General features: G+C 38.4%; 1 protein-coding gene across 1 annotated transcript; it reads left to right on the top strand.

The window, feature by feature from the left end:
- The first annotated feature begins 15,787 nt into the window (after positions 1-15,787).
- On the top strand, positions 15,788-20,514 carry LOC149659231 (uncharacterized). Its single transcript, XM_089844018.1, has 2 exons — positions 15,788-18,727; positions 18,967-20,514. The coding sequence occupies exons 1-2, from the start codon at positions 15,788-15,790 to the stop codon at positions 20,512-20,514; spliced, it is 4,488 nt and encodes a 1,495-aa protein (XP_089700144.1).
- Positions 20,515-21,865: the final 1,351 nt, after the last annotated feature.

The following is a 21,865-nucleotide window of genomic DNA, read 5'->3' on the forward strand; positions in this document are numbered from 1 at the left end:
GAAGGGTGCTTTATCCTCACTGCACCGTGCACTTTTATTTCTATTTCTGTTTTATTTGTACTTATAATTATACAATTTTGTTAAAAAATGTAAATAGTACTATTTCTGAGCAATTACTTGCTCCTCCCTGATTTAAAACGGATTCACCTATGTGAAAAGTGAATAAATATTCATTCATTGAATTTGAAGGAAGCATTAATTAAAGGATCTATAAACCACTCCTTTTTATAATTTAGATAATTAAGTGTGACTAAACGAAATCTTAATCAAGAATTTACATATATTTAGATTTTAGACGAAATATAAAAAGCGCTTTTGAACGCATTTGAAAAATACTCTCTAACGGACAAAAATACTCATACGTTTGTAGAATTAATCCGCGCTAAATTAAAAATAGGTATACAATTAATTAAAATGCATAGTAAAATAAAATGCACAGTGAAATTAAATTAACACACAGTACTTTGGTCCTCCCACCGTTTTTGAAATAACCAGTATATTTTGTATTATTTTCTATTCATATGATTTAAAGATTTAATATGATTTTAAGCATATGTTAAGGGAAGATCTGCTGGATAAGAAATGGAACCATAAAGCTTCCCTCGAACTGATTTTCGAACTAATCATGATGAACTAAATCGAAATGCTCATGGAGAAGCCGCTTCGGTTGGAAAATAGCAAAAACCCACGCCGTCACTGGCTCACTCTCCAGATTTTCCATCCTCCTTATTGGTCGAAAAAAAAACGGATTTCAAGTCGTTTAAAACCTATAAATAGTACTCGGCGCTCTCCTATGACCATTCTCTTCTCCCTCCGAGACAAGATACTTTCAAAGCCTTTTTAAAAAATTGATCTTACCAGTTTTTTTAAGACTTTAAATTCCTCGACAGTGTTTGAACTGTTTCAAAACAGCTTTTTTCAAAGCTAAAATTCAAGTTCAACTTGAATTAGTGTACATCGTGTACGTTTTAGGTTTTTAACAAGTTGGGAAAACCAAAATATTACCTCTCCGAGTCAAGACGACTACTTACAAACTTATTTACCCAGATATGGAAATGTTTCTTAAGTTAAAATTTATGAAATATTAAAGCAGTATACAAAGAATAGCAAATATACTGTAAATCAGACGACATTTTACATCCAATAATGATATACTTGTACACATTAAAATCATCCGATGGCGGAGAAACGGGAAATGAAGAGATAAAACTTTGGAGGGATACTACCTTTACGTGTTTGTAAAGGCCCAGTTTTCTACTCCTCAACTGTATGCCCTCTATGTTCAAAGCCATATTCACAACAGGGTTGCCATGTAAACACTATCCTCTCGTTTCATCTCAACGATTTTCTTAGTTTGTCAACATGACTGTTAACGTTACATAACACCAAAGCTTATTTGTGGCTACACACACTGAAAGTAAATGCGTACCATAAAAAGCATGAAAACACGAAGCTATTATCCGATTACGATCAGACCTTTCACTGGTCTGGGCTGCGTTCAGCAGAGCTCACCAAAAAAGACAGCGGAATATGGAAATTTTACCGGTGAGCTCTGTCGTCATAGCTTTTCTCCGGTCATCGGCGTTTTATAAATGACGCTAGCGCAATAAAGCGTGCAATGTACCAAGGCTTAACAAAAATTGGATGATAACATATTTATAGAGATAGATAACAACTTTTTTAATTAAAATTAGAAACTAACATATCTCTTAAAATTCTCGCGTGATCAACTGGTTTCACGCCAATTAAATAGCTGTAGTCCCATAGAGCTATTTGTATTAATTCCTCCATTGTTTTTTCGCCAAGCTGAGAAATACGCGTTTTACGTCACGTTACCAAAGAGCCGACTATTTTCTTTGAAGACCGCGCTAGCTAAGCGCTAAGAACCGTGACGTCAAAATCCAAAAACAACATCCCGTTAAGTAGGACACTGTTAACAGCGCTGGGCTCTGCTGAACGCGGCCCAGATTTCCACCATGATTATAATATCTAAACCTAAAGTGTATTTAACTTTCGGCTCACTCTGAACCGTTAATGTCTCTGCATTACAGAAACGAAATCCGAACCCAAACGTTTACTTTTTGGTTCACTAGGTCTATTGACAAATAAAAGTTCATTTGACCATCATAGTAGCGTTGTGCTTGTATTCACTTTAGAAAGGATTATGCTATAAACAGATGTAGTATAGCTTAAGTAATATATAAACATCCATTTTAAATAATAATATTAAAAAAAATCTTTGGAATATCAAAATGAAATAGAGCTTTAAAGCTACAAAAGTACTAAATGGATCATAATTACGAAAAATATTTCCACATATTCACTTTATATAAAGGATAAAGGGAATATTATGGTTCTGTAGGATTCCTTTACACATCAAAACAAAACGAACTTCTAACGCAGCGCACTACTGTAACAACGGACGGACACACACAGACAAAAACATAGACTGCTTTTTAACTCTTTCCGTATTAATTTTGAATTGAGAAACAAGATTATCTTAAATATTAAAATAAATATAATTAATATTTAATATTTTCTTCGTTAGTTATTCGCCTTATTGAACGTTACATCGTTTTAAAAAAGAACAATTAAACATTCTTGAGAGACTTGACTAATATTGGCGTTTGAAATGAAGCATACGCCGGTTGCTTCGCTTTACTCAAATAGGTAGTATATAAGGGTGTCGAACTACAGTTAAAAGCAAGAACAACCGCAATTGCGAAAACCTATCGTGGACAACCCACCCTAGGGAGGCTAGACGTTTCTCGTAACCCTAGCTGATCGCCGCGAAAGTCTTAAACAAAACTATGACGATGGAGTAGAAGCCAGGTGTGCAGACTGGTGTCCATGTGGGATGGACAAAAACAAAGACCAGAAGATGGTGGTGTAGAAGCCAGGTGTACAGACTGGTGTCCATGTGGGATTGACAAAGACCAAAGACCAGAAGATGGTGGTAATTAGAAGCCAGTATTTACAGACTGGTGTCCAAGTGGAATGGACGAAGACCAGAAGATGGTGGTGTTTAGAAGCCAGTATGTACAGACTGGTGTCCAAGTGGGATGGACGAAGACCAGAAGATGGTGGTGATTAGAAGCTGTATGTACAGACTGGTGTCCAAGTGGAATGGACGAAGACCAGAAGATGGTGGTGATTAGAAGCCAGTATGTACAGTTTGGTGTCCGTGTGGAATGGACAAAGACCAGAAGATGGTGGTGTGAGAACTCAAGTAGAGGAGCCATTTCCGTGACTGTGAATGCAGTTCGGAAATGGCGAACACGTTTGCTCCGATTTGGAAATTGCGAACGCGGTCACGTGGGTGTAACAACAGACACACACACAAACACACACACACACACAAACAGACACACACGATCGTTACAGAACCTCTCCGTGACATACGTCACTCGGAGAGGTAAAAACTTAAATTTCATTTTTGTGAAAGTCCGCGAACCCGTGTTATTTTCAAGTTTTTTTATTAAACTTGAAGTTAGTTTTAATCGCGCAAACTTCGCATAATTTTAAAGTTTATTTTAAAACTAGAGTTTTTGGTTTGAGAAAGTCCGCGAACTCCGAGTGCTATTCAAGTTTTTTTTAAACTTGAATTTTTTTAAGCCAGCGAGCTCGGCGTAATTTTTAAGTTGCTCAAACTTGAATTTTTGAGAAAGCACCTCTTTAAGGACGTTTTTGGAGCCAACGTATTTGAAGGTAAGCGAATTTCGTTATATTTTTATTCAATTAAACACTTTCAAGATTGGTTTTGAATTTCTTAAGTGGCTATCCCCTTGACCTATAATTTTTTTGACCTTAAATTTTTGATGCGATCTACGCGATATACGAGGGGCTATCCACTTTAATTATGTTTTTTGGAAATTCTTTAGTAGTTATTCCCTAGTCTATATTCCGTAGTATTATTTATTTAACCTAATCTAGGCGATATACGAGGGGCTATCCACTTTAAGGATGTCTTGGAAATTCTCTAGTAGCTATCCCATAGACTATACTTATATTTTTAATTTAACCTTCATTAACTTTTTGATACAATGCACGCGATATACGAGGGGCTCGGTTTTAGTACTTTTAGAGTATGTTTTATTTCACCCAAAATACGCGAAAACCAAGGATTATCTACCCTCAAGATGTTTTGAAATTTCTTTAAGGGGAGGGTGAAATGGAAAATTTAGTGATTTTAGCGATTATTTCATAGCGAAACATCCTTGAAATAATTCTGAATGGGAAATAGATTGCCATAAACTAAATTTATCGTATAATTAAAGAGGCTGTGAAGCCAATTTACTTTAATACATTATCGTACATAAATGAAATAATAACAGTAATCAGAATAACAATATCCCCTTTTTTACCCACTGTCGGGAGATATTTTGAAATTTCATCATTGCATATCCCCTCGCGCATATTCCATGGTCTTTCTTAAATTTTTGAACATAAACTATGCAATATACGAGCCTTTATCCACTTTAGGGAGGTGTTTTGAAATTTCTCTAGTGGATATCCCCTTCAGTATATTGCCATAGTCTTTTTTATGTAATATTTCACTTACCATTCATTATCCTTTTTTCGGGATCTATTTTGAAATTTCTTTAGTGGATATACCCTCGCGCATATTACATAGTCTAAATTCTTAAAGAAGGGATATATAATAGTATAATAAGGATATTAAAGGTAAAACCTTATCTCTTCGAATTCAGTGTGTTTCGAATGAAAGTTCCAATTTAGATTCAATGACGGAGTGTTAGGTGTTTTCTAGCTAAAAAAGTTAGTGTTACGTTTCAATCTAGTAGAATTATTATGTATATTTAAGTTAATACCAGTTACATACGCTCGATTATTGATTACTGCAACGATATATTCAACAATCGGTTGCAACATATTCTCACATTATTTAGCCACTATGAATATCGAAAGTTACGAAGACCTTTCTTTGGACTCGGAATCTGCTGGACTAGTGTCGAATTCATCGCCCCTTTCTAGCGCGGAAAGATCGCAGCCAGCTTTTTCAGATACCTCAAATATTGCTTCGGGAGACGAGGATGACGGACGTATCTTGAAATCTTTGCCCAGAGTGTTGGTGAAGAAATTTGCCTCTAAATGTTCTGAGAGGGGCATTGGAATCCGAAATATTCAAGAAAACTACTCGTATCATGGCCATATTACAGACAGCACTGGGGCAGTAACCAAGCATATAGTTGTCCAGTGCAAATGGGATAACTGCCGGAAATGGACCAAAATTCAGGAAAGTACGGCCGGAAACTTGGAGCGCCATATTAAGGTATGCAGTTATCCATTAAGAATGGTAAATTTTTATAAATTTTATCACTTTGTTGAATAATGTGATTTTTCGATTCAAAAAGAAAACCCACGGAGGTGTTCTTAGAGCACGACAGCCGAAAAGATCCGCCGAAGAATTGTTGGCACCAACAAAAAAGGTGGTGAAATGCAAGTCTGAATCAATTCAGCAAAAATCCTTTGAGGTCGCATTAATGGCTATGGTGGCGAAGGATGGCGTACCCTTTTCCCTGGTGGATAAAAAGGGATTCCATGATGCCATCGAAAGAGGAGGACCCCAGGTCACGGTACCGAATTCCGTGGATCTTCTTTCCATGTTAAAAACTTTTGTTGGAAAGAAAACGCCAAGGATGGTACGTGATACAGAAAACAAAATTTTTCTTAAATCAGATACTTTTTTTATAATTAACATAAAATATTTATTGTAATTCTAGTCGAGTGTAGATGAAAAACACCTCGTCCTAATTCGTTGGGGCGAAATAGTGAAGATGTACGCAAATTTCATCGACGAAAACTGGCAGTATAACTCCTCAACACTAGGTTTTGTTCATCTCATTACAACTACACCGGAAAATAATTGGCAGAGAATAAAGGGAGCCCTGCAAGAATATGGGGTAGAAACCTCCGAAGTATGTAGATTAAAATTATCACCATACATGGTTTGTTCCCACAAAATTATTTAACATAAATTATTCCTGTATCTCAGGTGTATTCAGTTCTACCTATGGAAGCGCCAAAGGCATTAGAACTGATGAACGAAGGAAAGTGGTGGGTTGTGCCGTTATCCCAAACAGAAAATGGTAATTTGAACCACGTGACAACGCTTGGAAGTTGAAACTAACTTTTTAATTTCCTGTAGGTTTCACGACACTGGATATAATAGCGAAGGAAGCCTGGGATGGAGAATTTACGCTTCAAACCGCAGTTAAGAAGCTAAAGAGCTTGGCCCATGCCATGGTCGAGGTTTTCCTGCGGCAGGTGGAAAAGTCCCCGGAAGCGCAGATGATTTTGGAAAAAGTGGAGAAATTGGTCTCTACCTTAAGAAATTCGCCGAATTTAGCCAAGAAGTATCCTTCGGTGTGTTCAGGAAAAGGTTTCACCAGATTCCAAGCGGTAATGTATGCTATGGAATCTCTAGTTAAGGTACTAAAAAATACTCAGATATATCATTGTGGGAAGGTCCGGGATAAAATTTTAACAGCAATTTCTATATGATCGTCAGTTACATGCTTCGCAATGAATAAAGGCACTGTCAATATCAAAAATGACTTTAATTTTCTCTTATTTATTATAGCACGAAGAAGGAAAAGAAGACGAAATACAATCGCCACTAGACATTATTGAAGATAACGATAACAGTCTCGTAGATGTTATGCGGGAATTCCTTGGCCTGTATAAGCCAATAAAGAACGCTACAGAAATCTTCCAGTGTTTAGAGCTTGTGGCTGCAAAGACTCTGGGAACAGTTTTGACTACGGTTGTTCAAATTAGAAAGGTTGAATGCGTCCACTTCCAAGATGTCCAAAAAAATCTCGAGAAAGATTTTACAGCAACTTTCGCAACCGTTCTCAATGACGAGAGTTACATTTTGGCATCATTTTTGGACCCAAGGCAGAAGCGATATCTGTTCATTGGTACAATTTTCATTCTTTGTTATATTGCTCAAGCAAATTTTGTACAATTTTCATTCTTTGTTATGTTGTGCAAGCTAATTTTGTATGTGTTTATCTTTTAGGTCACTACGTCCATCCCGAATGGAGCGACGAATTTCCCGAATTTTGCGTCCCAAGCTATGAAAAGGTCTTGGCTCTTGTCAATCGCCAACTCCAAGAACTGAAAGATGACGAGCCTGTTGATGTCGAAGTTGACCCCGGAAACTTCCTCTTTCCATCCCTAAATCCGGTTGGTGGCACAATCCAGCCTTCAACAACGGCATCGATAGCAACACCTTCAGCGGAAGTCACTAACTATTTGAAGAAAGTGTTACCACCGAAAGTGGATAAAAAAGTAACATGGCTCCATTGGATGTTTGGTGGGCCAAGGAAGCGATCATGCCAAAGTTGGCGAAGCTCGCCAAGAGGTACTTGGCGGTTTCCGTTTCAACGACCCTAATGAGCTCTGCTGTGGACCGAGCCCGAACTTTGACCAGATACCAGCACTGCGGTCATACACTGAAAAAAATGAGCGTGCTTTTGGCATTGAAAAATGATGGCGACCGTTCAATTCTGAACAAACCTCTATTGACGAATTCAGATTTAACCAGAAAAATTCAATTTTGAACAAGGACTGTTTTACGCGTTCAAAACTAACCACTAGCTTTCATTTTTGAACAGCTTATATATTACCACTCAAAAAAGAATCTTTATTCCATTCAATTTTTAATAACTGCCTTGCGCTAATGAAACATTCAGACATGGTCGTTTAGGCGTTCTAATAGGATTGTATTAGTATTCAAACTAGAGCGTTTTAGGCGTTCAAATAAGAACATTTTGGCGTTCAAATGAGATTGTTTTTCATGTTCTAACAAGAGTGTTTTTGGCTTTAAAACAAGAGCATTATGGGCGTTCAAAGGTGACTGTTTTTGATATTCAAATGAGACCGTTTTTTGCTTTTTAACGAGAGCGTTATAAGTGTTCACACGGGAGCTTTTTTCTGTTCAAAGGAGAGCTTTTCGGGCGTTCACGGGAGCAATTCTTGGCGAGTTTTTTGGGTGTAATATTTACAATGGTAAAAATCCAGGTTCATTTTATCAAATTTTAATATTATAACTCAACAAATCATTTTTATTATATTTTGATGTTCAAGAACATAATAATTTGCCAATTATTCATTACCATTATATTATTTTCTTGGCTCTGACTATTGATTTTTCAGGAACACAAGCACACACAGAGTCAAATTACGAAATATGATTAGAAAATGGAGGTTAAACCTAAACTAAATTACTTGCTTAACTGGGTGATTAATTACATAACTAAGTTTGATAGGCGATCGTCCTCTCTAAATAATCGTGAAAACTACTAGCTAAGTTTATATACAATAAACACCTGCCTTTTTCAAAATTTGTCTTGTTTTGTAGGTCAGGCCAGGTTGGGTTAGGGTTAGAAAAGGCTTAGGTTAGGTTTGGTAAGTGTTAGGTAAGACTTAGTTTAGGTTAGGTGTCTTTAATACCTACGGTTCCAAATTTAAGCATTGATTCTCTTAATACTAGACGTGTGCATATGCACACATCCTATAAATGCTATAAATTGAATTTTTACCTCTCCGGGTGACGTATGTCACGGAGAAGTTCAAATTTCGACGTGTCTGTCTGTCACACCCCAGGGGACCGCGTTCGCAGTTGGAAAATCGGGGTAAACGTGTTCTCAATTTCCAAGCCTGAAATTTGGAAAATTGTATTCCACTTATAATGGCTATTACTCCATTGTCTGTCTAACACCATTATTCTCTTGTCTTTTGTCCAGCCCACATGGACACCAGTTTGTACTCACTGTCTTCTAAACACCACCATCATCCGGTCTTTTGTCCATCCCACATGGACACCAGTCTGTACTCACTGGCTTCTAAATACCACCATCAACCGGTCTTTTGCCCATCCCATATGGACACCAGTCTGTATATACTTTCTTCTATCTCCATCATCATCGTTAACGTTAAGACATAAGCGGCGATCGGCTATGGTTACGAAAAACGTCTAGCCTCCCAATGGCGAGGTCTTCCTCCAAAGGTTCACGCAATTGCGATGTTCTTATCAACAGCTGCGATTCGAGTCCTTTATATACTGCCTATTTGAGTAAGGCAAAGCAGCAGTCGTATGCTTCATTTCAAACGTCAATATTAGTCAAGTCTCTCAAGAATGATTAATTGTTCTTTTTAAAAACGATGTAACGCTCAATAAGGTGAACAACTAACGAAGAAAATGTTTAATACTAAGTGTATTTATTTTAGTATTTAAGATAATCTTGTTTCTCAAATTAAAGTTAATACGAAAATGGTTAAAAAGCAGTCTATGTCAATGTCTGTGTGTGTCCGTCCGTTGTTACACTAGTGCGCCGCTTTAGCAGTTTGTTTTGTGTTGATGTGTTAAGAAATCCTACAGAACCTTAACATTCAATTTTTTCATAATATAAAGTGAATATGTGGAAATATTTTTCGTAATTACGATGCCTTTAGTAGTTTTGTAGCTTTAAAGCTCTGTTTCATTTTGATATTCCAAGGATATTTTCTATTATTATTATTTGAAATGGCTGTTTATATATTACTTACGTTATACTACATATACAATAATCCTTGCTATAGTGATCACAAAAAGAAAGCTAAGGCCTAGAATCAGTCGGGTAATTCAAGGATTATCAGTAATTAGCTTAGTGAACCAAAGAGGAAGTAATTGAGACCCGAGATTTAGTAAATTATGGGTTCTGATTTTCTTGTCTGTATTGAAGAGACATTAACGGTTCAGAGTGAACCGAAAGTTAAGTACACGTTTAAATAAGGTCTAGTTTTTAAAATAGATGTAAGCACCATGGTGGCAATTAGATCATTGAAAGGGCTTATCGTAATCGGGTTGTAGCTTCGGAGTTTTCATTCTTATTGTGGTGCATATTGACTTTCATTGCGTCTAACCACAAATCAGCTTTGGTGATAATTAACGTTAAAACCCCCGTTGGCAAACTAAGAATATATATGAGGTGAAACGAGACAATAGTGTTTATACTGCAAAACCAGTTGTGAATGTAGTTATGAGAATACAGGGTTAACAGTTGAGGCGTAGACAACTGGGCCTTTTAAAACACATAAAGACTATATTTCTCCCAAAAGTTATGCACTTAAATTCCTGTTTTTTCCCCATTGACTGATTTCATGTGTCCAAGGCACATTCTTAATGGATGTAAAATGTCATCTGCTTTACTATATATCCTCTATGCTTGGAATACTGCTTTAAGCTTAGTTCCCACTTGACCGAAAACACGACGGAAACACTGCGTAAGTACCTCTTCGGTAAAACATCTTCCGCCTAACGTGACCGAAACAGCTTTCGGTCGAACAGAATTGGTGTTCAATTTTTGAACCAGAGACCGACGTAAAATTATTTTCATAGCCAATCAAAATTCGTTTCGGGTTAAAGCTTCTGCTGGCGTAATAATAGGGGAGTTTTTTATCGCCGCTTCGAGTTTTTTTTCACCTCGCCAGTCGCCATTGCCACCTTTGCATGTTATGAACTTTTGAGTTTGAATTCTCTAATCGGATTTGATCGCTAGTCGATATTGCCGTGTTTGTATGTAATAAACCTTTGATTTGAATCTCTGACCTTAATTTGGTAGAAGTAAGCTCCCTAATTAAGATACCATCAAGGGAAAATCAAAGGCCAAGGCTTAAGTTCTTCCAACTCGTATAACGTGATCCTGCCGACCGTACCTTTTGGTCTGAATTCGGTCGTATGTGTGAACCGAACTAAAATCTTGCCGTCGAAGGCCGGCGTAAAACTCAATTTTTTGACGCAGCGCTAAAGTTTTCGGTCGTCATTTTCGATCAAGAGGGAACCTAGCTTTTATAATTCGTAAATTTTTACATCAAAAAAAGAGAGATATAATTCTATATATAGGTAAATAAGTTTGTAAGTAGTCCTCTTGACTCAGAGAGGTAATATCTTGGTTTTTCCAACTTGGTTTTTTAATAATAAGAAATTTTTATCGTCGGCAGCGTTTAAAAATAAAATATTTGCTGATGTCTTTTTTATGGGCAGTGTATTACGTACTCGTTTTATGTTCAAAATTCTTTGCAGTGTTATGTGATGCATATGATTTAAAAATGAAAATAAATATCAAGAAATGTTTTTATAAAGGTGCATTGCTTTAATTTAAAATTATTTGGTTCTTGTGAACTATCAATTTTGCTAAATATTTTACAAAATAATTGGGTTTAGTGCTCATTTTATCTAGCCACTCAATCGTTATAAGTTAAGTAGATTTTTGCAGGACAAGATAGAATCTTTCCGTTCCCGGGAATTAGTAATTTAATTTCACTGGGAACATTTAACCCAAGATGTTTGTCCCATTTGATGAATCCGACAATTTGCGGCGTCGGTCGTCAGAATGGGAGGAAAGTGGTTAACTACTATAGTCAAATCAACTTGAAATGCTGTAAATAGGGTACTAAAATGAGGTAAATTAGGTGAATAGAGGCTTAGATTAGGGTATTAATACGGGCAAATAATATTTGACCATGGCGTGAATGGATCACACCAAAATCATTCTCGTTAAATTGTTAGTGCAATCGTATTATAACGCGAAACAGTTACGTATGAATGCCAATTCGTTCTCGTTTGAACGCCAAAAGCGCTTACATGAGAACGCCAAAATCGCTTACCTTTGAACGCCAAACACGATCTCGTTTGAACGCCAAACACGATCTCGTTTGAACGCCAAACACGATCTCGTTTGAACGCCAAACACGACCTCGTTTGAACGCCAAACACGATCTCGTTTGAACGCCAAACACGACCTCGTTTGAACGCCAAACACGACCTCGTTTGAACGCCAAACACGATCTCGTTTGAACGTTAAACACGACCTCGTTTGAACGCCAAACACGATCTCGTTTGAACGCCAAACACGATTTCGTTTGAACGCCAAACACGATCTCGTTTGAACGCCAAACACGAACTCGTTTGAACGCCAAACACGATCTCGTTTGAACGCCAAACACGACCTCGTTTGAACGCCAAACACGACCTCGTTTGAACGCCAAACACGATCTCGTTTGAACGCCAAACACGACCTCGTTTGAACGCCAAACACGACCTCGTTTGAACGCCAAAACGCTCTCGTTTAAATGCTAGTGCAAACATATTTGAATGCCAAAATGGCCTAATCTGAATGCTTCGTTAGCGTGAATTTTTGAATATCAATATTAGCGTTCAAATATGAACATTTCGTTAACGTGTACAATTGAATACCACTTTATGCGTTAAAATTTGATTGCTAAGGCGTACCACCACAGTGGCAAGGTATTGAACGCTGAAACATTCAATTTCGAATGTTCTTTTTTTACTGTGTAACGCAGAAACTACGGCAACCTTATTGAAACTTAATGCGTTGAGTGCACCATAAAGGTTGGCTCGGTGCGTTTCCGTATCCCCCAATTGTACATGCACTTCTATGAAATGAACGAATAGCTTATCTTTTATCTTCTTTCTTCTCTTTTGGAGTCCGTCCGTCGTCGGGTCACGCCAATTCGTCGGGTCACGCATTGGCGTAAAGACGGGATAGGGCTACTGGCGAAACCCCTCGGAGTGAAGCGCGTACCTTGTACACTTCGTCCAAACAAAAACGCGTCATACATCGAGTAAATTTAATCTTAAGAACTACGCCGCCACGACGTTCTTAAGAGTAAACTACTCGATTCTATCGTTCCTCATGGGTGACGTGGAAACGATAGGGTAGATTTTTTTCTCTCTTTTCTTGGGTGCTCATCTCTGGATTACAACTTTACAATATTGGCGTCTTAAACTTAGGTTTGGAACATTACCTGCTTAAAATTGCCTTCCTAATATGATATACCGACTAAATTTAGTCTTAAGGAAGGACACCGTCACGTCCGCCTTAAGACCAAATAAAACTTTTTTTTTCAGTCAGTGAATGGTTCTGGATTCACCCACTGCTGGGATTCGTTTTTAAGACTTTGTGCATTTGATACTTTTAATTTAATATAGTTTTAAGCTTTGACGCTGCCACGTCAAAGCTTAAAGCTAAATTACATTCCGGCGTATCGCTGCACATCCCTCTGGAAAGAACCTGTAGGCCGAAATTACTAACCAGTTTGCTGATTTGTGACGTCCACTCGGCCGCTTTTCTCCTATGTTTGAAACAATCTTTTCTGACGTAACTTTTTAAAAGATTGTTTAACAAGACTAACGCAATTTATGTTTGTAACCTCATTTTACTTTTACGACTAATAAAATAAAAAAACTTGGGCTTTTCCGCCTTGAAACTGAAAGACACTTTAATCAATTGTTACATTTAAACAAGCCACGCAAACCCTTAATATAAGCTTACTAAATTATGCCCAAACTAAAAATCGTATTCATGATGTTGGATATAAATATTATTTTTCACTGTTCGCTAACTTGGGTTTAATGACCTAAATTCTACATGGCATAATTTTTAATCGTTTAATGGCCGTAATATTTGTTTAAACTTTAAGACAATTCAACAGAAACAATTCCAATATTTTTCCTTATTATTATTTTAATTACCCTGATATAGCGTGTATAGTCAGTCTATGTCAAAAAAGACAGCCGGGCGCCGGCGTTTAAAATTTATCTTCCATTGTTTCAACTGGTGCATTTCACTAGTGACTTGCCCCTCGGGTTGAAGAATCAACTAAGCCTCTTTTTTTACATTGGTCACAGCAGGGGGTTTTGAAGATAATTTATGTGTCTCACCCTAGGAATTCAGCGTTGCCAATCGTTCAAAGCAATTATTATCAATAGCATTGATAGAGTTATCTTTTCGGTAAGAGGAATTGAACTCCGATTGTGGGATAGCTTATACGTAGAAAACTTCAAAGTTTACCCTATAATCCGAACGGGATCACCCGCTCACCTGAGCGCCATTCGAACTTTGGCTAGGTTCTCTTCCCCCTTAAGATACGGATTTAAACCATCCAACGTTGACTGTGAAAAAAGAGAACACGGTGGCGTCAGTCCGACTGAGTCAGTCCTGTCGTGACGGGCCTTTACTATGCGTCTTGTTTATACTATATGTCGATCAAATCTTTAAACTGGAAACTTTCAATAAAGGGAAAGTTAACATTCAAAACATGTCCCATGTCCCCCTGTCCACAGTGCAAATTTATTATTAACCATTTCACCATAAATCCTCAGCAGGAAATAATTCGTCCAAGAAACCTTTTAAGCGAGTTTCACCCCCGTTCAGAATCCCCTCTTAATGAAGTGTTCCGGAAATTGCAACATCTCAATATAAATATGGAAAGTTTTGAAATAAGCCATTATTATTGTCTTAGCAGAAAACTTAAGCACATCTTATAAACTTCTAACATGGATAAAGAATGCGCGTGAGGAAATTTGTTTTCACTCTACAGGATAGGCAACTCCCTATCTAGGTCGACAGCTTATTCTGTAAATTATCTTTTACAACATCGGTTGTCAGCACGCGCAAAGCTAGGTCTCTATGTAACCTAGCTTTGCGCGTGCTGACAAGAGGCTAAAAAACTTCAGGATATTTTAAATCCTGAACATGAATATTTCATTCGTCTCTTGTCAGCACGCGCAAAACTACGTTACATACATTACCTAGCTTTGCGCGTGCAGACAACCGATGTTGTAAACAGAGTATATACAGAATAAGCTGTCATCCGAGATAGGGAGTTGCCTATCCTCTAAATTTCCGCGCGCGCATTCTTTATCCATGCTTCTAACATAGACTCACGCACATATCATCTTACAAGCATCTAATCTATCACCATTATCAGCATATTTTTATTAGGGTTCATCTCTTGGAGATGCTTTCACATGCGTTCACAGGATATCATTTGCTGTGTATATTTTTATTTAGGGTTATTTAACTTTAATTTTATTTTTATTTTCACTTGTATTTCAAAACAAACCATTTACATGTAACTTTAGTTATTTTTCTCCACATGAATTGTAATATTTAAAGTAAAAAATTATAAATGTATATGGCAGCACATACAAGGCGTCGAAATTGTTTTCAAAGTTATGGACGAAATAAATCAAAAAAAATTATCATATTCAAACTTAATTTCCAAGAAATATAGTTTCCAGTTTTGAATTTAAAATTGATACATTTGAATTAAGTTACTTAATATAAAATTCAAATATGGCGCGGATGCATCCTTCGACAGAAAAACCGAATTTAAATTACCAATCGCGACACCCGACTACCCCTCATAGGCGCCCCCAAGGGGTTTCTATCGGAGGGGAATGCTGGTTGTGGGGGTCCCCGGGAAATCAAAAAATTGACAAAAAGACTTCAGAATTATTAGGCGTGACGGGGTGACGTAACTTTTATTTTATTAGAGTAGAAAATAGATCAAAAATAGATTAGCATAAAAAATGAGAGTTAAGAGCTTGTATAAAAAATATAGTTTTAGAACGCGAGATTAAATTACATAAAAAACTAGTGATAAATTGTTATAAAAAGGGAAAAAACCCACTTGGAAAAAATTTAGTAATGTGAGGAGGCTTCGTGTAATCAGTTAGAAATTGTTTTTAATCAAATTAAGTTGTAGTAATTATGACCATGTATAATAATGCAAGGAAAATAAATTAAGTCGTTTTTAAATTACAATATTCCACTGAACTCGCCTTCGATATTTGGGATTCCAAATCGCGCTCAATCGAGAAATTACCACAATTTATGGTGCCGAAACCCGGGAGTGGAGAACAATAGTTTAAATTAGTCGGTAATTATATTTGCGCCTAATTCCAAGTATCGCTATGACGGACCCAGTGGATATATCGAGAAGACGACGTGGGGCCCTTAAGGGAAAAACTACGAGGATACTACAGAAAATTAATGATGAACTCAAAGATGAAGCACCGGATGCTGACATTTTAGAAGAACTGGTTAACCAGCTGACATCGAAAGAAGAAGCCATACGAGAACTGAACAACGATATTATCAGCCGACTCGAGGAAGAAACGGACATAACCAACGAAGTTGAGGCAGCCGAAGAATATAATGAGGGAATTATTACTGCCAAGACAAGGGGACAACGCGCCATACGCCGTCGAAATGGAAGTACTGCAGCATCAGTCAATACAGTCTGTGAAGAGCCAAGGGAAGGATCAGAAGTAACGACGAGAGTACACACAGTCCGGTTACCAAAACTGGAAATAAGCAAATTCGGAGGAGATTTCTGTGAGTGGCACAATTTTTGGAACCAATATCGGGTGGCGATACATGAGAACAATACCCTCACGAAGTGCGATAAGTTTACCTACCTGAAGTCGTACTTAGAAGGTTTAGCGAAGAAGTCAATATCGGGGTTATCCACATCGGACCGTAATTATGACGAAGCGGTAAGAATACTGCAAAGAAGATTTGGAAGAGTAAAGCTCATAATTCAGAACCACAAGACCAACCTAATGAAGTTACCAGCAGTTAAGCGCTACAATGACCTCGTCGCCCTGAGAGCTCTCTATGACGCTTGTGAAGTAGAAGTTCGGAGCCTGAACGGACTTGGAATAGCCGTTAAAACCTTTAGTGGATTTTTATGGACTATTCTTTTTGAAAGAATTCCCAACGACGTCGCTTTAGAGTATACAAGAAGACAAGCTCTCAACAATCAAGAAAACACAGAAGAAGAAGAAAACCAGAACTTAGACACCGACGAGGACATGTATGGTCGACAATTGATGAACTTTCTTCGACTGGGAATTGAGAGTCGAGAAATGATGCATACGCTATCCAGAAGTGCCACTGATAACCAAGATGCAAGTTACTCCGGGATAAACAACCTTCGGAATAGAATTAAACCAAAATTCCCAGGATACCATAATCAAGGCAGAGTCCCAACAGCTGCAAATTTGACCGCCGGAGTGGAACAAAGACTTTCGTGCATATACTGTGGTGATGAAACGCATACCACATCGTCCTGCCAAGAATTAAGTTCAAAGGAGAGATCAGAGACTATCAAGGATCAAAATCGTTGCTACGTCTGCTTGAAGTTAAACCACCTAGCAAAGAATTGTCGATCAAGAATAAGATGCCGTTTTTGCCAAAGGAAACACCATTTCACCATCTGCGAATCCGAAAAATGGAAGAAGAATAATGATTCCAAGAAACCAGAAAGTACCAAGACAAGTGAAAATGGACAAGAAGGTGATAAACGAGAAGAGACTTCGGTATCAACCCACATCGCATATCCGATAGAAGGTCATGCAAAAACCGTACACTTGCAGACTGTAAGAGCTCGTCAATTCGGTGGAAGGAAGCTGGAAAACTCAAGATATGTAAGATGCCTTATTGACGGAAGAGCTCAGAGAACGTTCGTGAAGGAGACACTGTCCAGAAGTCTGGAATTTAAAATAGTTGGAGAAGAAAAGGTTCGGGTTTATGCCTTCGCAAGTCAAGCACCAGTAATTAGCACTAGAAGAATCGTGGAACTTCAGCTACAAAACACTCGCCATCCAAACAAGAAAATCACCATACAAGCTCTGGAAATACCCCATATCAGTAGCGCACCTATCTCCGTACTTGAAAACGACCTAGTGGAATATTTAACCAGTCATGGACTACAGATCGCCGACGATTCCATGGAAACGGAAGAAATAGAGATCTTACTAGCATCTGACGTCATATGGAGATTGACTTCCGGAGAGACGCACCGAATAACGCCTGAATTAGTTGCAACAGAAACTCTGTTTGGATGGACAGTACAAGGCCCGACTGAAATTACGTCGCTCTTAGCCATCGTCAATAACGTTATTACCCTGAAAGCAGTTACCGCCAGCCTAGAAGAGAAGGAAATATCCGCGCAGCTGACAACCTTTTGGGATTTGGATACTATGGGAATCAGGGAAGAACCACAAAAACCCGTAACGGACGACGAAACTATGAAGTACTTTGAAGACACTATAAGCAAGGTGGGAGAGCGTTACCAAGTCCGACTACCATGGAAAGAGAACAAAGATGAACTAAAAAGCAACTACTATAACGCTGAACGTCGCACACTTCAATTGGTGAAGAAATTTCAAGTTGACAAGAGCCTCTACAACCAATATAAGGAAGTCATACTTTACCAACTAAGTCAAGGAATAATTGAAGAAGTGCACACCTCGGAGAAGTATGACAATTTGAAATTCTACTTACCTCATCAGCCAGTTACGGGAAGTGAAAGGAAAACCACTAAACTACGCGTGGTTCATGATGGATCGTCCTCGGAACGCAACTCACCTTCCCTAAACGAATGCCTTGCCACAGGACCAAATTTGAATCCCGACTTGCTTGATGTCATATTACGATTCAGATCTAACCCGATAGCCTTCGTCTCAGATATTGAGAAAGCGTTTTTACAAATATGGATCGCTCCCGAAGATAGAGACGTATTACGATTTCTATGGCCTAATGAAGATCTGGGACAAGAACTCAAAATATTGAGGATTGCACGAGTACCGTTTGGTATAACCTCAAGCCCATTCTTGCTCACCGCAACTATTCGACATCACTTACGCCAATACGAAGAGGAAATGCCTGAAATTTGCAAGACGTTAATAGACCAACTATTCGTCGATGATTTTCCTTCGGGTGATTCAACAGTTGAGAAAGCGTTGAAACTATCCATTGCGGCAAAAACCATCATGAACTCAGCGGGAATGAACCTCAGAAAATGGATGTCGAATTCTACGGAACTTGAAGACGAATGGAGGAAACGAGTTTAAGAAAGTCCAAACAAGACACCTGTAGTTGAAGAAAGAAACCCAGACGAAATTCAGAAAGTACTTGGATTGGGATGGAAGACGAGTCAAGATACTATACATCTCGATACTATACATCTCAACGTTCAGCAAATTAAGAACATAAACGTGGGGAAGAAAATAACAAAACGCCACGTACTGAAGACCGTGTCCAGTGTATTTGACCCAGTAGGGTTCTTATCACCTTTCGTCATAAGAATAAAATCCTATTCCAAGAACTCTGGGAAGCTGGTATTAAATGGGACGAACAACTAAGACCCGAAATAGCGAAGAAATTTGAGACGTGGTGCCAAGAAACGGAAGGTCTAAATACACTCACCATTCCAAGACATTACTTCCATGGACTAACGTCTGAAGATCTTAAAGATGTTACTCTACACACATTCACGGACGCCAGTGAAGGGGCGTTTGCAGCAGTTGCGTACATTCGTTTCGTAACCCAAACTGGAGAAATCGGCGTAACTTTCGTAGCGTCGAAATCAAGAGTCACACCTTTAAAGAAATTAAGCTTACCAAGGCTGGAATTGATGGGTGCTTTACTGGGGGTAAGACTGGCTGGGTATTTGAAGAAGACGCTCAGAATTGAAATCCACGAATCCAAACTCTGGTCGGATTCCATGATATCACTACATTGGATAAAAAGCAGGTCTAGACAATGGAAACCGTTCGTGTTCAACCGGGTTTCTGAAATACAAACTCTTTCGGAACCTATGTCTTGGGACTACGTAAAAGGAACGCATAACCCGGCAGATATGCCCACCAGAGGAAGACATGCTGAAGACTTAATGCAGAACCAAACATGGTGGGATGGGCCTTCCTGGATCAAACTAGAAGAATCACTTTGGCCAAAATCGAGATTTGATCCACCTACAACAGAAGAACTACAACTAGAGAAAAGGAATGGAAAGGGAGAAATCACCTTAACTAACTTCGTAACAACCGGAAAACCGCCAGTAATCGATCTGAGTCGTTTCAGCCAGTACCTGAAAGCAAACCGCATCGTATCCTGGATATTGAGATTCCTACACAACTGTCAACAACCAGAGCGTAAAAAACAAGGACCACTATCAGCGGAAGAAGTCCATCTGGGAAAGATCATCCTAATAAGAGAGTCACAAGAACACTCTTATCCAGACGAACTTCAGAGTCTACGAAACCAGAGGGATGTCCCAAAAAACTCGCAAATAGAAAATCTTGACCCTCAACTTGACGAAAACGGATTACTTTTCGTTAAAGGACGGTTAGAAAACAGCGAATTCACGTATCGCGAGAAACATCCATGGATAATTTCCGGTAAAAGTCGTTTAGCGGAACTTGTTGTCGCGCATCACCACGGTCATAACATGGGACATTCCGGTCTTAACGAGACGTTAGCTTCTATTAGAGAAGAGTTTTGGATTACGCGCGCGCGCCAGACAGTAAAAACCATTATCAGAAATTGCGGGAAATGTAAACGGTTTAGAGTAAAAGCCGCTCAACAAACTATCGCGCCATTACCGTCTTATCGCTTGAACTTCGGGCAACCGTTTACCATTACCGGTATAGATTTCGGAGGTCCATTGTACGCACGGAACGGTAAAAAGTCAACGGTTAAATGTTATATTGCGCTCATGACTTGCGCGAACACGCGTGCGATACATCTTGAATTAGTAACCGACCTGTCCACGGAAAAATTCCTTTTGGCATTCAGGAGATTTATCTCGAGACGCGGCGTCCCTGAAGTAATCTATTCGGACAATGCTTGAACTTTTACGCGCGCTGAACAAGACCTCAAAGACATTTTTAACAATCTTAAACAACCCGAAGTAGCTAATTTCATTTCCTCGAAAGGTATTTCCTGGAGATACATAGTGGAACATGCCGCCTGGTGGGGGGGGGGGTTATTGGGAGAGACTTATTCAATCAACCAAGAAAATTCTACGAAAAGTAATTGGGAAAGCTTCTCTGTCCTATGAAGAGCTGGAGACTGTCCTTATCGAGTCCGAAGCGATCCTCAACAGTAGACCTTTAACCTTCACCTACAACAGCGTCGACGAACCAGTTCCTCTTTCTCCAAGTCATTTTCTCTCCGGACGAAGACCAACAGCCATTCCATCAAGAAACTTCAGATCGACGGATAGACTAACCGCAGACAGACAAGAATTGAACAGGAGGTTTCAATATCGGCAAAAATTACTTGATCACATTTGGAATCGATGGAAGACTGACTATCTCCTTCAACTAAGGACTATACACTGCCAGAAACAACCCAGAACGGTGACTCATCTGAAGGTCGGGGACGTAGTTTTAATTAACGAAAATAAAACTCCAAGAACTGTTTGGAAATTAGGCAAGATATCAGAAGTCTTTATGGGCAGGGATCAGAAAGTCAGATCATGTAGTTTGAAATTGGGAAATGGTATGATACTTAAAAGACCGATACAATTGTTGTATCCATTGGAATGTTAAAAAAGTGCAGTTAAAGTTAGATTTTTGTAATTCTAGTAAAATGAGTAGGAAAACTCATTTCGGCGGGCAATTTGACGTAACTTTTATTTTATTAGAGTAGAAAATAGATCAAAAATAGATTAGCATAAAACATGAGAGTTAAGAGCTTGTATAAAAAATATAGTTTTAGAACGCGAGATTAAATTACATGAAAAACTAGTGATAAATTGTTATAAAAAGGGAAAAAACCCACTTGGAAAAAACTTAGTAATGTGAGGAGGCTTCGTGTAATCAGTTCGAAATTGTTTTTAATCAAATTAAGTTGTAGTAATTATGACCATGTATAATAATGCAAGGAAAATAAATTAAGTCGTTTTTAAATTAAAATATTCCACTGAACTCGCCTTCGATATTTGGGATTCCAAATCGCGCTACAAAACCCGTATAGAAATTAAATTGGGAGATATGGGGGCTAAATAATGTACGTATTCCTATTCCACGGGTTGCGAAAACCAGGTGTTCTCTTACTTCGACAGTAACGAAGGAACCATTAACCCCTCTGCTGCATTTTATTAAAGGAAAGTTCAGCTAACATAACATTGTACTTAAAAAGAACGGCCTTTTTCTAAATATCAATGGCAAAATATTTAACATAAGTGTATGGTCTCT

The sequence above is a fragment of the Phalangium opilio genome, unplaced genomic scaffold (genome assembly GCF_054372755.1).
Source record: "Phalangium opilio isolate 3A_F unplaced genomic scaffold, DU_Popi_V2 ptg000073l_1, whole genome shotgun sequence".
Taxonomy (NCBI): Eukaryota; Metazoa; Arthropoda; class Arachnida; order Opiliones; family Phalangiidae; genus Phalangium; species Phalangium opilio.

Coding starts and splice junctions, on each gene's coding strand:
- LOC149659231 (XM_089844018.1), top strand. CDS start 15,788: ATGACGGACCCAGTGGATATATCGAGAAGACGACGTGGGGCCCTTAAG. Junction 18,728..18,966: donor AAGACGAATGGAGGAAACGA/GTTTAAGAAAGT, acceptor TTTCGTCATAAG/AATAAAATCCTATTCCAAGA.